This window comes from Neolamprologus brichardi, chromosome 23, assembly GCF_056152115.1.
Source record: "Neolamprologus brichardi isolate AB-2024 chromosome 23, ASM5615211v1, whole genome shotgun sequence".
NCBI classification, from domain to species: domain Eukaryota; kingdom Metazoa; phylum Chordata; class Actinopteri; order Cichliformes; family Cichlidae; genus Neolamprologus; species Neolamprologus brichardi.
The window spans coordinates 42,328,450-42,345,129 of record NC_142125.1 but is presented as its reverse complement, the minus strand read 5'-3'; the positions used below and the strand labels follow the sequence as shown (position 1 = coordinate 42,345,129).

The 16,680-nt window shown below is 40.6% G+C and overlaps 1 protein-coding gene across 4 annotated transcripts in view; it reads right to left on the bottom strand.

Moving 5' to 3' along the window:
* Nucleotides 1-240: 240 nt before the first annotated feature.
* The window catches only part of dmd (dystrophin), a 301,323-nt gene continuing 284,883 nt past the window's right edge, over nt 241-16,680 (bottom strand). For 3 of the 4 annotated variants that reach the window (XM_087836862.1, XM_087836863.1, XM_087836865.1), the window contains 6 exons: nt 16,523-16,588; nt 13,539-13,697; nt 12,166-12,409; nt 9,494-9,608; nt 8,157-8,246; nt 241-3,116 (listed from right to left, as the gene is read on the bottom strand). In XM_087836862.1, coding sequence (XP_087692988.1) covers nt 2,998-3,116; nt 8,157-8,246; nt 9,494-9,608; nt 12,166-12,409; nt 13,539-13,697; nt 16,523-16,588 — 793 coding nt within the window. In that variant the 3' untranslated portion in view covers nt 241-2,997. Of the gene's footprint in view, nt 3,117-7,826; nt 7,853-8,156; nt 8,247-9,493; nt 9,609-12,165; nt 12,410-13,538; nt 13,698-16,522; nt 16,589-16,680 lie in introns of all 4 variants that reach the window. The other variant, XM_087836864.1, reaches the window with a different exon arrangement.

Genomic DNA, 16,680 nt, shown 5'->3' with positions numbered 1-16,680 from the left:
CAGCGAGTCCTCCTCAGACCTCGATATTGTAGAAACCAAACAGCCACACCATAAATGCACAACATAGAAGAGCCATGTCGACAGAAACCAGACTCAGCAGCACATCAACATCCAAAGGATGAAGGTCAGTGTTTCAAGGATGCCAGTGTTCATATTCTGGACAGAGAAGTTTCATGCAGAGACTTCCTGCAGGATCCTGTGTTTACGTTTTCTTTTTAATTCACAAAAATCAAGTGTGAGTCAAATCAGTATAACTGCGTGCTTTATTGATATACAGTAAAGCATTTTATAATACAATAGTAAGGCATATATTTGGTGGAATCTGATATGTTGTGAAGTACGGATGTTATTTGAAAAATGATGAGACTGAAACAAACGTTAATTAAAAACCTGTCAAATCAAACTTAGTGCCAGAAACATCTCGGGGATAATGCTCGATGCCAAAACACGCATGCACATAATACTGCACCACTTTCACATACTTCTGAGTTGTTAAATATTAAATAATGATGAACTTCCTGTAGTCACACATGCTTTAATTGAAACACAACACACAGCACAAAATCAAACAACCTTTAACCAAAGGAAAAACGTAATGTTTGCTAGAATAAAATACTTCCTCCACATAGAAAAAGGTTTAGTATATCCCAGGTTTGACAGTAGTGCACAGGGATTAATGCAGGGATGCATGGATAGATGCATCTGGGCATTCAGGCTGGAGGCTCCTACAGTGCATTTACTGAACAGTATAGTTCTGACATGAATTAGCTAGCAATTTATTAATGCGAGGACTGAGAACAGAAACTGCCTCTGAAGATTCACACAAACTCAATTTAACCAGTCGTTAAACGTTCTTTCATAGTTCAAGAAACCCTCACAATCCAGCAGCCGTGTAACGCTGCAGTGCTCAGACTCTACTCTTACAGTACTGCTGAAGTCGGAAAGCTGTGTTAAAAATGAAATTCTCACGTTGCACGTGTCAGTGCAACAACCAAGATCGGTCCTATGTAGAGCTGAAGCTGAAAACTAGATAATACTAATATTCTGAAGAAGATGTAGGATATAGGAAGTACTTATGGAGAAAGAGAGGGACACCATCAGATCTTCATCGCTGAAGAAATGCCTCTTGCACCAAACATCTTTCTCTGACTTCTCAGGTGATGCACTTTTACTTTACTGCTCTCATGCACATGTTTTCTTTGCATCTCCACGAGAGAAAGAGGCGAGGTTGCTTTTGCAGCGCAGTCCTCTCACATTCAGTCATTTAAATGACAGATCTGAACGAGGCCTTTGGGCAGTAAATAAGGTGAAAACTGAGAATAATAACAGGGATGAATGGATGGAAAGAACTCAAATAGAACACAAAGTTTGTCACCCAAAACCACACACACACACACACACACACACACACACACACACACACAAATATACAGAAAAAGAAGCACAATCGTGTTTCCCCAAAAGCTTGTTCAATGGGTCAATAAAATGAGAATTCAATTACTTGCAAATCATTTAAAATGTGTTTGATTTACTAAAGTGGAAAAACAACAAACCAAATGTTGAAACTAAGAATTTATTTTCTTCTTTAGGTTTTTATCTTTGACATAAGTCTTTAAAAGTATTTTATACATTAAGCTTAAATTTCACAGCAATCACTATAAAATCAGAGATGGTCACGCTGAGGCCTCGCCTGTTAGTGTGCCCCAGGGCAGCTGTGGCTACAATGTAGCTTGCCATCGCCAGTGTGTGAATGGGTGGATGACTAAATGTAGTGTAAAGCGCTTTGGGGTCCTTAAGGACTGAGAAAAGCGCTATACAAATGCAGGCCATTTATCATTTGTGTCGGCTTCGTTCAGTCTTACGCACCACAGTGGATGAAGTCACTAAATCCTCACAGCTTTGTTGATATTTAACACATCTGCTCAATAAACAAAGAAAAGCTAGTTGGATTCCAAACAGACACCTTTGATTTGGAAGAGTTTCACACTCAGTGTCCTCAAACATACAGAGCGACCTGCTGTGGCAGGAAGCAGCCTGCAGGAGCTGCTTGGCAACGTGATTCTACAAAACGTTGTCAAATGACAGTCATTCTGCTTAATTAGGTACAAATTTGTTAATTCTTTCTTTATTTCTTTTATTTTTAAATGAAGGAATGATTGCAGCTGACGAGGAAAGAGTAAAATGGAAAATGAGATAAGAGCAGTTTTCTTAAATCTTAGCTTTTCTTTTTTTAGGCTTTGCAGCAGATTAAACCATAAGAAACGTTGTGTCTCTAAAGCAAAGTCTGGCTTCAGAAGCCATATTTAAGACAAATAAACACTTCCTACATTATAGCAGCTGCTATAATGTAGGAAGTGTTTATTTAACTGCTATAATGCTAAATGATTAAATGACTTGCAAATTGATTTTTCCTTTTATTGACCTCTTCCATAGCTTCTCAACCTTTTGGAAAAAGGATTGCAGTATGAAATTTAGGCACCACCACATACACGACCACACACATCCACACAGTCTTGCAGACGCTCTACTTTAAAGATCCAGTAGGTCTGCATTACTCTGACAGTAGTGTATGTTTTACAAAGACATGTTTTCTCTTACAAAGCACCCTTATTATTTCAATCATTCGTTTTGATACAAATATGTAGTTTCCCAGTTACAAAGAGACGGCACATATATGACCATGCTTCTCTGTATGTCGACCCCGGCCCATAGCCCCATTGTTGTTTTGTACAATTGCATAGAAGTTAAAAAACAAAACCCCAAACAGCCTCTCTTCATAATAAAACAACTTCAGGACATTTTAAGAAACTACTGAAATCTACATGTACTTTTTTGATGAGACCTTGCTGGAACTTTAATCTTTCACAAAAATAAATGTTATATATATATTCTCTTTGTAAACTGTTTCCAATCCAGTTGTTTTGACTAGAAAAGCATGCGATAGGTAGGAAAGTAGGGAGGGATGGAGGAGAGGGGGGGTTAGGGCTGAAGGCAGGATCAGAAGTGCAGGGCCTCGTGCTGTTGGGTGCTCCTCTCGTCCGTCATCACACTGACCAGCGACTCCATGGCACGGCCCAGATCGTCAGCCATGTGAAACAAACTGCCGATGCTGGGACCTGAGGGGAGAAAGAACAGTGAAGATTTCACCTGAACCCCCCGTGCACAAGAATTATATCTGCACGACATGAAAAACGTCATCTTTGTGCTATGATTTTCATTTTTTTGTGCACTTTTCACATATTTATGAAACAATGAGGCCTCAAAATGTTGAAAACATTTAAAGCTCTGTTAAAACTCTGAATATCACAATGTAAACACTATACTCTGTATAATTCAGCAAAGAAGGGAAAGAAGCAGAGTCGTGTGACTAAATGGGAGCTGGCAGAAATACGTTTTTACGTTTGTTCACAGCACATTTTGACATTTCCTGGCATGACCTTGTTCAATCACCTCAAAATTCTGCACACAAATATCATAATATAATATAATATAATATAATATAATGACAAAGTGAAAAAAGTTTGCTTGAAATTCTGTTGAAAACTAGTTGGGTCCTTGATGATAACTTGCACCAGTGCGGTCTGGACCTTTTCCAAGATGACAAAAGTGGCTTCAGGACCACTCTGAACGTTTTAGAGTCACAACCCTGACCCAGCCTCTGGCTCCGAACTCTGAAGAGATCTGAAAATGTCTGTGTACTAATGTCTGTGTACTAATGCTCCCCATTCAAACAGTCGGAGCCTGAGAGGTTGTGCAAAGAATATTGGGACTGTTAAGAGATATATTCTAAAACACTTCTTCAGTAGAGAATCAGAGAGGAGAAACACACAGATTTTCTTGCTAGCAAGGGCAGCCTAGAGTGAGACTCAGAGACTCGCGCTGAGGACTTGCCCTGGTCCTTTATTTATACACTTCAGTGGGTGCTTGTGTGGTGTGTGTGTGTGAGGGGGGGTCAGAGTGTGACCCCATAAAGACTTCCCTAAAACTGCTGGTCTGGAAAGTCCAGCAGTTCACCTAAACCACTTAGACTGGAAACAGATATAACTACGTTAATCCTACCGTAAAACAATAAAACAAGGTACGAACTTTCCCATGCTCCTAGGATGTGGGGGTGAAAGCCAGAACACCCTGGAATGTTACAGACTTCCTAGGATGAGACATCCTTTCAATAAACACAAATGGTTACATGCAGTATTCTACCATATTCAAACTTATATCATTAAAAGATTATACTGACTACTAAGTACAATTTTCCATTGACAGGGACAAACTGCCCCAAACAGCTGTGCCAAGCTTGCAGCATCGTACTTAAAAAGCCTGTAATTGCTTTAAGTGGTGCTTCAGCACTTGCAGTTTTCACCTTGTCATTATGAGCTATTGTGTGTGAATTTTGAGATGAAAAATGAATTTAATCCATTTTGGAACAAGGCTGTAACCTGACAAAATGTGGAACATTTATGTTGCTAGCTCCTGAATGTATGAGGTTACAAGGGGTCGAAAAAAAAAGGATGAATTAAATCGTTTATTAAGTGTACTAAATATACAGCTCAATGCACCAACTTTAATGATGTCATCTGAAAACAGAGAGGCATGTGTCTGAAAAATATATCTGAACATGTTTGTAAACAATTTGCCTTTAAATCCACTTTAAAACTAACTGATAAGTATACAGCACATTTTTAAAGCTCAGAGTGACCGTGACCTCCACAGAGGCACTGAGGCCACCACACTGGAAACTCAATCAGATTCAAAACCCACAAGTTTCAGTTCTTAAACAAATCAAGTAACAAACTGAAGCTGCTAAAAGGCTACAACAAAGCAGTAACAGTCTGCAGGCACATTGTGCTGTGAACTTGTGTCACAGCGTCATCTTATGAAAGTATATGCAGCCATTACGTAAACACATAGCACAGACTGCCTATGGTGAAAACAGGCGCCATGGTGCAGGCTGGACTGGGACACGCACTGGGACAGCCACTTGCCCAGTTTGGGATCACTGTGCCAAGTCCAATTCAACTTTATCTTATTTATATAGCGCCAAATAATAACAACAGTTGCCTCATGGCACTTTGCATCTATCACTACTGCCGTCTATCTCTGCTTGTCCACTTGTCCGGTTGGTTTGTCATCACCAGTCTGTCCGTCTTTATCTGGAAATCGCACAGCTTAGCTTGTTTATTGTCAACCACACTGTGGGGTGCATCCTTTTTGACCTTCCAGGCCATCCTTGGCACAAATATTCCTGTATATGCCGGCCACTTGGTTATTATGGCGTTCCATGTATCTGCTGCTTGCTAGCATCTTGCAACCTGCTGTTATGTGCTCAATTGTCTCAGGGGCGTCTTTGCAGAGCCTGCAGCTGGTGTGGTGTGAACCCCAGCCTCTATGGATCTTGTGCTTGGCACTTGTTCCTGTGCTGCCATGATTAGTACATTTTCTACTCTCGTGCAGAACTTAAGAGGGTTTTATGCTCATGTCTCATTCAAAAATAAGCGCCTTGAGGCGACATTTGTTGTGATTTGGCGCTATATAAATAAAATTGAATTGAATTGAATTGAAAAAAGCACGTTTTTTCCTATGCTTATGATTAACAGTCACAGCTCACACTCACTGCTATTAACACATCAGTTGTGGTGCTTGGTACCCAATCATGGAGGGTGGGGATAATGACATCTCACCAATGACCTAATGTCCTGGCTCCACCGTGTTGTAGCATTTGTTTTGTACCTCGTCGATCTCTAGTTGTGATAGTAGTTACTTCTTCCAGATGTTGAAACAAAGCTACTAGTTGTTTCACCATAAGTGTAAAAGTTGGATTTCCAAGACTCCATAGATCCCATATCCTCTTCATGTATCTCGTTCGCTGGAATTACTTGTTAGTAGCATTCAAAAAGCCCCATATTCTCATTCAGTTCAATTACATTTTATTTATACAGCGCCAATTCACAACAACAGTCGCCTCAAGGCGCTTTATATTGTAAGGTAGACCCTACAATAATACATATAGACCCAACAATCATATGACCCCCTCAAGCACTCTGGTGACAGAGAGAAGGAAAAACTCCCTTTTAACAGGAAACCTCCAGCAGGAACAGGGAGGGGCGGGGCCATCTGCCACAACCGGTTGGGGTGAAGGGGGAAAGACAGAAGACATTCCTTGTCTACTTATGCCTTCTTGTTCCAGTAGCCAGTGTGTCCTGGTTCTGTCACACCTGACACGGTACTTTTCGGACCATAAGGTGCACTGTTGATGAACGGGTCTGTTCACATAAATAAGGCGCACCGGATTATCAGGCGCATTAGCAAAACAAAACAGTCAGATAAGTCAAACTTTACTCAACTCATTCTTCTTGCTTTCTCCACTTCCGTACCATTGATTCATTAATGTTAAATTCTCTGCAGCTGCGCTATTCCCATGTTGTTGCAGTATATTAATGACTAACCTCGTATTGTGGATGGATTAACTCAGTTGTTCTCCTGACTGAAGTTTGGTCCGTTTACAGCATCCTGCCATGAGATTGCATTTGTCTCTAACCATCAGGAACCCTCAGTTAACTTTTATCGAGTGGAAAAAAGTTAGCGTTCATCCTCCAGCTTCACTGTGCTAATGTTATGCTAACATAGCTGTGGCGCTAGCAATCACGTAGCACATCATTATATAGCAGCTAGCCCAACTTCAGTAACCCTACAAACATCACTGCTGTTTAGTTTTCTGTCTTCATTTATGTTGGAAGTGATAGCAGAGCTGTATGTTTGAATTTTTCAGAAATCTCTCAGTCAGAACATGCTATATCATGTTTAGGTGGAAACTAGCGAGCTAACTTCCCGCTAACTGGTAACTCCGTTAATAAACTCTGTTTTCATGGATGCCTGCATATTAAACTTAATTGTTACACCTGGTAAAGCAGCAACGCTGATGATTTTATTAAAGATGAAAGAATTTAGACAGTTTTTCACTCTCAGTGATGCTGCAGTGTTCGTTTGGCTTTGGGACCTGAAACAGACGGAGTTTAGGACCCAGATTCCTCCGCGAGGCTCCTGACTACGGTAGCCGTAATGCTCCAACAATCCATCCAGCGGTGCGGCTTCGTAGTTTAGCAAAGTCGTGCTAAAACATTTTGACAGATTTCTGAGCGCCGTGTAGCACATAAAATCGGTTCGAGGTCAGTAAGCACAACCAGAATTCATACATAAGGAGCACTGCTGATTTTTGAGAAAATTAAAGGATTTTAAGTGTGCCTTACAGTGCAGAAAATACAGACCCTGACTACATACTGGTCAGAAGTTGAACCCCAGAGCCTAAGCAACAGTAACTTCCTGTTGGCGGTGCATCAGCAGCCCTGACAGCTAAGATGTTGGTTAATTCGACATTTTGCTGCAGTTTTCTTTTTCTCTGTTCTACACGGCGCGTGAGTGCACAGTGAAGGTCGAGAAAGGGCTGGTTGAACTCATGAGTTCATTTTCATTGTCAGTGCTTGTAGGGCCAGTGGCCCAGTATGCCAGATTACCAGTCCAGCACTGCTGTGGTGCGACAGAAAAGAGGGGAAGGAAATTAAAGCAAAAGCAAAAGAGGATAGATATTTACATTTTCCCACAGCATCACTGCACCATGTCATCTCCACTCTGCCATAATATGCATATATGCCCAAATTTCCGAATAATTTCTTCAGCTGTTAGACTTCTATTAAGAGCTCGGCTCTGTTCCAGATGACATTTAAACCATAATCTTTTAGGGCAAAAAGTGTTGCAAACATGGTACTGATACAGCAGTAACAGAAGCGTGCAACAGTAGAGTGGGGAAGGAAAGAGGAAGGTAAGCCACTAACCTCTCATGGGTGTGCCTTTCTCCCTTCTAGCTCATGTAAAAAGGAGGAAAGAAAGAAAAGACAAGAAAGAAGGTAAAATCATCTTGTGTTGGTAACAGAGAGGAAGAAAGACGCTTGAAGGTGACACTTAAATGATGAATTACAGCTATGATAAAGTTTGATATAAGTATGTAGTTGAAAGGAACTCTTCAACAAAGCAGAAGAGTGTTTGAAAACCCATAACCTGAGCACTACATCAATCACAGCATAATTATTCATATAAATGAGATGCTCAGTTCAGTTTCAGTAAAAGGAGGCATGTTGCTGCAGCAGAGCTGAATTATTTCATACCCTGACTTTGAGGGAAAGAGTTGTTGAGCTGTTCCATCACTTCCTCCAGCCCAGCTGCATCTTGGGATGGGCTGGACAGCTCATCATCACCTGAAACAGAAAAGAAACAAAGCGTTTAAGGATAGTTTGACGAGTACTGACCCGAGCACACGTACGCACTAGGGCTGCCACAAACGATTATTTTGATAGTCGACTAGTCACCGATTATTTTTGCGATTAGTCGACTAATCAGATCATCATCCATTGGACGTAAAACGTACAGCTTATTACACCAGCAGCATCTGCTCTTATATAACTATCATTAGCTTACAGCTTTAAGTGTTTAAGGTCTGTGCTAACTAAAAATAAAGACAAGATGATAGTTTATTAAATTTAAATGAAATTTGCAGATTGTTTCGGTGAAGTTTAATAAACTCCTTGCTATCTAAAATATAACAGGACACCGGAGTAAATTCTCGAGCATCTCACACTTCTGATAATCAGCTGTCTGCTTGACGTTTATTCAGCTGTGTAAAAACTATAACTTTAATCTCAGCCAAACCGATTTACTCAGGAACAAATAAAATACTGAAAAAAGCCAAACAATAACATTTTTAAGTTATCTAAGTGACTTATATATCATGTTTAACCTGAGTAGCGAAAGACGGCGGTGGGTTTGAAAACGATTAGCCGGGAGTCCGGTGTTCTCACGGCTCTAGTTAGCCTAGCCCCCGGCTAGCTATCGAGCTAGTGGCTAACAGACGTCTCCGAAAACGTCGGAGCGCTTTTGAAAATATGTGGTGTCTTGATAAACTGAGCAGATATTTGAGGTTTACACAGCTACATTCTCGCATGAAAATATGTTAAACGTTTATTTTGTGACCCAGAAAGAATAATAAGAGTAATATTAAAACTAACTAGCTGCCGCCATTGTTGGCAACTGCGCTATGAATTCTGGGACACAGCTTCTTCTTCTTTGGGGTTTAACGGCAGCTGGCATCCTTGTACATGCAGTGCTGCCATCTTCTGTTTCAGTCCGTTATTACACTCTTAAATCCTGCTACTTATTCCTGCGTCTTTTGGGATCTTACAAAGCTTCAAACGACGCGTCGACTATTAAATCAGTCGTCGACGAATCGTCGACGTAATCGTGACTAGTCGACTAATCGTGGCAGCCCTAGTACGCACACACACACACACCATGAAACACACATGCAAGTCTTTAGTGTGTGTGTTGTCTCATGTAAACCGATGTCCAAGGTACATCTACAGGTACTAGAAATCTATTTATATCATCTATGCGTCACAAAGGGTGGATGCAAATGAAAGAATATAAAGGGATGTGTGGGTGTTTTTACCCATTGTATCAGTAGTTTGGCTGGCAGCCACACGCAGCAGAGGGAGAGAGGAGTCGGAGCGCTGAGAGGAGGTGGATGGCGAGGACAGAGCTGTGCCGTTTACCTTGGAATCCGTCTGAGGCACACATGATACAAGGACAGCATCTTTTATTTGCTGTTTGTACAATGTTGTGCAGAGCTTAGAGTCAGTCATAAATACAGATATATTTACACAATAAAGTGCATGTTGAGGTAACGTAGGGTTTTTTCTATAAAGAGATAAAGATAATAAAAACAACAGCAACAACCCTGTAACCCTGCTTATTCTCAGCTCTTTGCTCACTGATGAAAATCAGAGACCATCAGTATCTTGAGCTACTTGGAATTGACGCCCAGCTTAAGAGCATTTTATCATCAGCAGATACTGAAGAATAGTCTAAACTCACTTCATCAAATCCAGTAAAGTTTAACTGTCTTTTACCTTGTTAGCTAAACATCTTTAGGAATACTACCTAACAAGGACTAACAATAGGCTGCATACATGTGTGGGCCTCAGTTTTTCCAAATACAAACAATAAGAAATATTCAGAAACACCTTCACCTGCTGAGGGTTTCATCAAGAAAATGGTGATTAGATCCAAGCAAGTAAAGAAGAAATAAAAACAAAGAGAGTGGAAGAAGAGTGGACCACGAGAAGAGTGAGCTTCTGAAGCAGAGAAAAGAAGAAACCAGAGTTTCCTGAACTTCAAAGGAAAGCTGGAGACTGAGTCAGCTGACCAGAAGGGAACAGATGGGTTAACATCTATTGCGTTCAACTTCGTGTCTTTGCAGTTCAGCGCAACAACGTGATTGGATGTCTCAGTGGGTGTGGCCAGATGCCTCTCAGAAGATGTGACGCCCAGAAAAACCAGATATAAAAGTTAGGTGAAGAAGAAATACAGGTTCTTCCTTCATCTACTGCGAGATGAAAAGATCAGGCATGAGATGCTCAGTTAAAAAATTCCAGCAGAGATGCCAGAAGGATTATCCGCTCCCCAAACTGTGAACCTGCAAATTGGGTTTGTGTTTTTTGGCTTTTTAGCTGCTCATTTTTGCCGTGTTAGAGTATGAAATCAAGAAGATTTGGATTTCCACTTGGAAATATAGACATATGCCAAATATCCTTGGGTAAGATACTGTGTGAATGTGAGACAGTAAGCGCTTTCAGAATTGAATTAAAAAACAGCTCACTGTATGGAAGAAATTAGCAGACATCCAAAAGTGAGAGATTGTCCTTTTGTCTCAACATCTCATCATCCTTCTTAAGCACTGACTTTATGTTTAAATCCCAGCTGTCATAGGGCGAGAGGCGGGGTCCACCCTGGACAGGTCGCCAGTCTGTCGCAGGGCCAACACACAGACAACCATTCACACTCACATTCACACCTAGTGGCAATTTGGATTATTCAATTAACCTATCCCCACAAGCTGCATGTCTTTGGACGGTGGGAGGAAGCCGGAGTACCCGGAGGGAACCCACGCAAACACGGGAAGAACATGCAAACTCCACACAGAAAGACCTGATGGTGGAACTGAACTCAGGACCTTCTTGCTGTGCAGCAACAGTGCTAACCACCGTGCTGGAAACTTTAGATTTACTGAAAGGATCGATCCTTTTAATGGTCTTCTTGGACTTGGCAACCCTACCACTAACCCTATTTCTTTGTGCTAAAAGGAGAGCGCCACAGAATATCCAGTGGTATCACTGGTTCTATTGATTTATCTGATCGTGCTCCTCTTTCAAGCATTGTTCAAACTGGTGAGAAACCAAACAATAAAAAAATGCATATGAAAGGAAAGCAGAACAATCAAGATTAATAGAGCTTAAAACGCAGCATAAGGAGGGAAAGAACCAAACCCTGATTACAAAAAAGAAATACACTATACTCACAGGAAATGGTAAAACGATGGTATTCACAAAACAAAAAGTTTATGAATCAGGCCATAAATCAGTCAAACTATCAGCAAGAAAACCTCAATAAACAGCAAGTAGACAATACGATGTACAAGATAAGAGATCCAAAGTCAACAACTGTACAGTGTCCCCTCAGGTAAAGAGTTCGGGTCTCAAAATGATTGATTTTAATTTATTTTATTCATTTGCCCCAGAAAGCCATCAGCTGGATGAAGGTCTAAAGATGCAGGAGTCCAAAGAAAAAGCATGTTTAATGTTTGCTAAACAACATTTAGACGAGCCTGTGAAATACTGCGAGAATACAGTCTGGTCAGACCGAAACCGTTTGGATGATAGACACCACTCCAAAAACACAAACACAAAGATGAATAGTTTTCATAAACTAGTATAGAGATACTGGTCCGTAAATGTCTGCGATTCTCTTGCTAACATGTCCTGCTACTGATGTCTCTTCGCCTGGCGTGCTTGAATAATTGCCAGAGGTCGAAAGACATCCACACCACCGCGTTCTGACACAAAGCAGATGTCGCACACTCTCACCGGCTTGTTCAGATCAAACTTGATGAGCACTTGTGGCGCAGTAGACGCCCACAGTGGCGGCAGCGATGTTTTTATGGGCGCTCTTTGCAAAGCATAACTAGAAGGCAACTGCTTGGATGCAACCTGGTGGCTGAAATATGATACCCTGATTACTCCCTGGTGAGCCCCGCCCCTCACAGCAGCACAGGTGTGTGCATACCTGCTCCAGGAGCTGTCTCAGTCTGTGAAGCTGGGACTCCAGCTGTTTGTTGTGGTCCTCCAGTATCTGCATCCGGGCCTCTAGACGGCCTTTATGTTGCCGTAGCAGCTTAGCCTCAGCGATAAGCTCAGCATCACGTGTGCACTGTGGTGACACTGGTAGCATCTCCGGGGGCGATGGCAGTGGGGAAAGACCCTTTCTGTCGTGCGTCTTCTTCAGGCGGTCGTACTCTGCTTGCAGTTTCCTGCACAGATGAACAGAAATGAGGTCACTTCCTACTACAAGCTCTGGTAGTGGGCCAGGAACAGATGGAGTCAAATGAGGGCAGCGAACCTTTCAGCCAGATTATTTAACACAATCCTGAAGAGTAAGACGAAGCCTGAGCGATGGAAAAGGAAGCAAGAACAAGGGTGATGTGCAGAGCTACAGAGGATGAGCTGATGAGCCATGAAGCTATGGGGAAGATTTGTTAAAGCTAGCGAGGTGAAGGCAGAAGCAAAAGAACAAGACTTCTTATTTTTATTATATCTTATTATTATTTTTATTTTATTTTCATTTTTTATTATTTATTATATATATATATATAATATATAATAATAATAATAAATAATAAAAAATAAAATAAAAATAATAATAATAATAATATATATATTTATTTATTATATATATATATATATATATATATATATATATGTATAATAAATAATAAAAAATAAAATAAAAATAATAATAATAATATATATATATATATATATATATATATATATATATATATATATATATATATATATATATATATATATATATATATATATATATTTATATAATATATATAATATTATTTATTTATTTTTTTTTTAATTTTTATTTTATTTAATTTTTATACTTATTATATATATCTTATTTTTATTTTATTAAAAATAAGATATATCACAATCTTATTATAAATGAAGCCACACTTGGGTCTGCTGTGGAAAATGAATGAATATGATGTGGGCATCACATTTTACAGACTGTCCTTTCAACCGACAGAAGACTTGAATCATTTCTTAGTCCTCATGAATGATTTAAAGTTGTGCCATCATTGTATAATTGGTCATATTTACATTACGTGTGACTTATGGTGCGTTAGTTCAGTTTTAAATAAAGTTAAAGAGACAGGATGATGATTCAGACAGCAAAGGTTACGTTTTGGAGCAAAGCAAAAAGAAAAAACCCAAGAAACAGTTCTTCATGCTCGTCAGGTACAGTTACTTGTTGCCAAGACTAGATCTGGATTGTCTCGTCAACCCTCGTGGTCAAATCTAAAATCCGTTACATGTGTCATGTGACTGCTTTCTGGAGTGTGCGGCACACTAACAGGATGCACTGACCTGTTCTCCTGCTCCAGGTCATTAAGGACCCTCTCCAGCTCTCCCTTCTCCTCTGTCTCCATGGAGATGAGGATCTGGGCGGGGCTGCGGGGCTGGCTGAGAGGAGAGCCTTGGTTCAGAGACTGGCAGTAGTGCTGGATCAACATGTGCTCGTCATCGCTGCAGACACACACGCGTCAAACATACCCACCGATGATACACACACAGCAACAGAGATGCCAATGCATGTACACACAGACACACACACACACGGAGAATGAAGGAAAAAGAAAAGCAATTGAATGAAAGAGCAGCAGCTAAACACAACAGCACCACAAAAGAAAGAAAGATGAGGAGCATGGAGACAGAGAGAGGGCCGGAGCGTTCTCCTGTCAGGAACACTGGACTGGTCACACGCTGACAGCGCTGAGCGATGATCTTTGGCCTGAAGATTCAGGAGCATTATGGCGCTCACTGCACTGCTACCATGAATATTATGGGATATGTGCTTCACCTTCAAGATGACTGCTGATTTGAAAGGTAAAGCAGACTCTCAGCTGTCTTTAAACTTTTTATTCATCAACCAAACTCCATATTGCTCTTTATGTGGACGTGAAGCCCGAAGCCAACGTAGCCTTAGTTTAATTTCCATGTGTGCTGGACTACTTTTACATTTTGGTGTTTGTCCAGGAACTAACTATTTTAAAAAGTGGTTAGAGCCCACGCATTCTACGCAAACTTCAGGCAAAGGTAAGAACACTACTAGAACAAGACTATTGTTCCATTATTGTTACAACAGGTAAAGACGCACAAAAGGAACAATAAGTTATCCTATACTGAGTAGTCCTTAGCTTTAAATCTGGTACCAGGTACTACCACCTAACATCTTCATCTCCAACTGAAATCATCTCACATCCTTTTCTTTATTCTCCCTGCAAATCTGGACTTCTAGCTACCAACACACTCTGTGCCAAACTCTTTATTTCCTGATGTCTAAACTAATAGAAATGATCTGAAAGTTTAACAGACGTTACTGCCTTTATGCTCGAGTACAGCATTCGTCCCGCCCCTCTTTAACCCCCCGAGTATAAACACTAACTGATGCCACTGAACCAAAAGTAAAAATGCAAATGTGGGGAGTAAACACCAAAAACTGTCAGAAAAATAAACACTCAAGAAAAGTACAGAAATCTGAAAATTCTATTCAAATACAGAAACAAAATATTTGTACTTTGTTACTTCCCACCTCTGCTTAGTTACCTTTAAAAATGGCTGGTTTCACACACACACACCTGATCTGTTCTATGATCTGATCTGTGCTGCACCTGGATTTGCTACTGTTTTGCTACTTTTGACACACCTGCAAACTTATTTTTGCCAAAACTTGATGCTAACCAGGTGTGAGGGTGTTTAATTCTGTGCCTCTGTGTCAGTATAGTTATATCAGTATCAGTTATTCAGAAATAATAACCACAATCAACACAACATCATTTATCTGTTTCTCGCCCTTTTTTACCTCCAAACTGAAACACAGCCCCATGAGCACCTGTGGTTGTGTAATTGATTTTTCACATATTAATTCTGGTTGAACTGCAGCTCAGGTGGTCGAGCAGGTCACTTACTAACTGGGAGGTTGGAGGTTTGATCCCAGTCTGCTCCAGTCTACATGCCAAATGTCCTTGGGCAAGATACTACGTATGTAGCTCGTGAATAGCAAAGCAAAAAGTGTGTGAATGTACAAGTTGTGTAAAGCGCTTAGTGCTCAGATCAAGTAGAAAAGTGCTTTATAAGTCTTCATTATGACCCTGCCTCTTTGATTTCTCTGTATGTGTGTTTGTATTTGGAAGAAAGAGGAACCTGTAGCCCAGCGGTCCCCGCCCCCCGCCCCCACGGGCCGGTCTGCTAGTCGTTTGGTACCCGGCTGTGAGAGTCGAGGCTCGGGTGTGAAATTTATCGTTTTCAGGGTTTTTATCGTTAACTCGGTTTCCCCGGGTCTTTTCCCGTGTTGTAGTTTGTGCTCTTATTTTGAAAGACTTTTTTACATGTTACCATAGCGACCAGAGAGCATTAAGGGGCAGAGAGGAGGATGTTCCTCTCAATGTTGCTAATAAAGTTACACAATTACACAGTGAATTCACGTTTATTATTATATTTACAAAATCCCAGTTTCCGTCTCGGTCGTATCGTTTTATTTTGTTGCAATCACGCGCCACGCCTGAAAGGCCGTGAAATATCTGATCTATATTTCCTGAGGTGGCTACTATCACCACATATTGGGGCAACTGCCCATTTAAGATTTTGTGTTTAGCTCATTAAAATGTCGCCACTTTTGAATATTCAGTCCTGCCATTCAGAGCAGAGAAAGTAACCACTAGAAGTTTTGTCGTTGCTGTGAAACAAACGTTTACTGATGTATTGTTAATGCATAAACATGCTCCTGTCATACTTGGACATTTAAGAGTGTGGCTATGTTTATGAGTTGTGTAGAGGTTGTGGAGGTAAGCACGATACAGTTGATACTAGAACAGTAAGTTAATAAAACGTAAACAGAAATGGAAAAGAGTGATGATGAAGCAAACCAAAGCATTTATTGCTCAAATCTCATTTTGACTGCAAGGCAGCCAACGTGGACGTGGTCTGCTCCTCTCTGCTGTTGATTTTGTTTAAATAACTAAATTTGTTTAGACTCAAGTCTAGAAAGTTGTTGTGATGCTGTTTTTGGTAAGAAATCTGACGGGACTGTGAAGGAGAAAGAATCATGATAACAGACAAAAACATTACATCCCTAAGGACAGCATGTACCACCAACTACACTACAGCTGTGTTTGTGTGGCTGTGATGATGCACACAAGGATAAAACCTGGATCCAGTAAACTCAGCACAGTCACTGACATACAAAAACCAGCCAATGGAAACAAAGAAGACAGAGCCAGTTCACAGACATCAAGGCGATAAGTGAGTGAGAAGGGTTTGGCAGAACAAGACAGACAAAAAGCGGTTCTCACATGCTCTCATTGGGTGAGATACTGTCAGTGAGATAAGAGCCATTACGATTCTCCATTTCTGCTAACCTGCAGAGGGGGAAGAAACAGAACAGTCAGTCCCCAAACCAAAGGTTGAACAATTAGCAGATGAGAAGGACACACAACTCTAAAACTTTCAT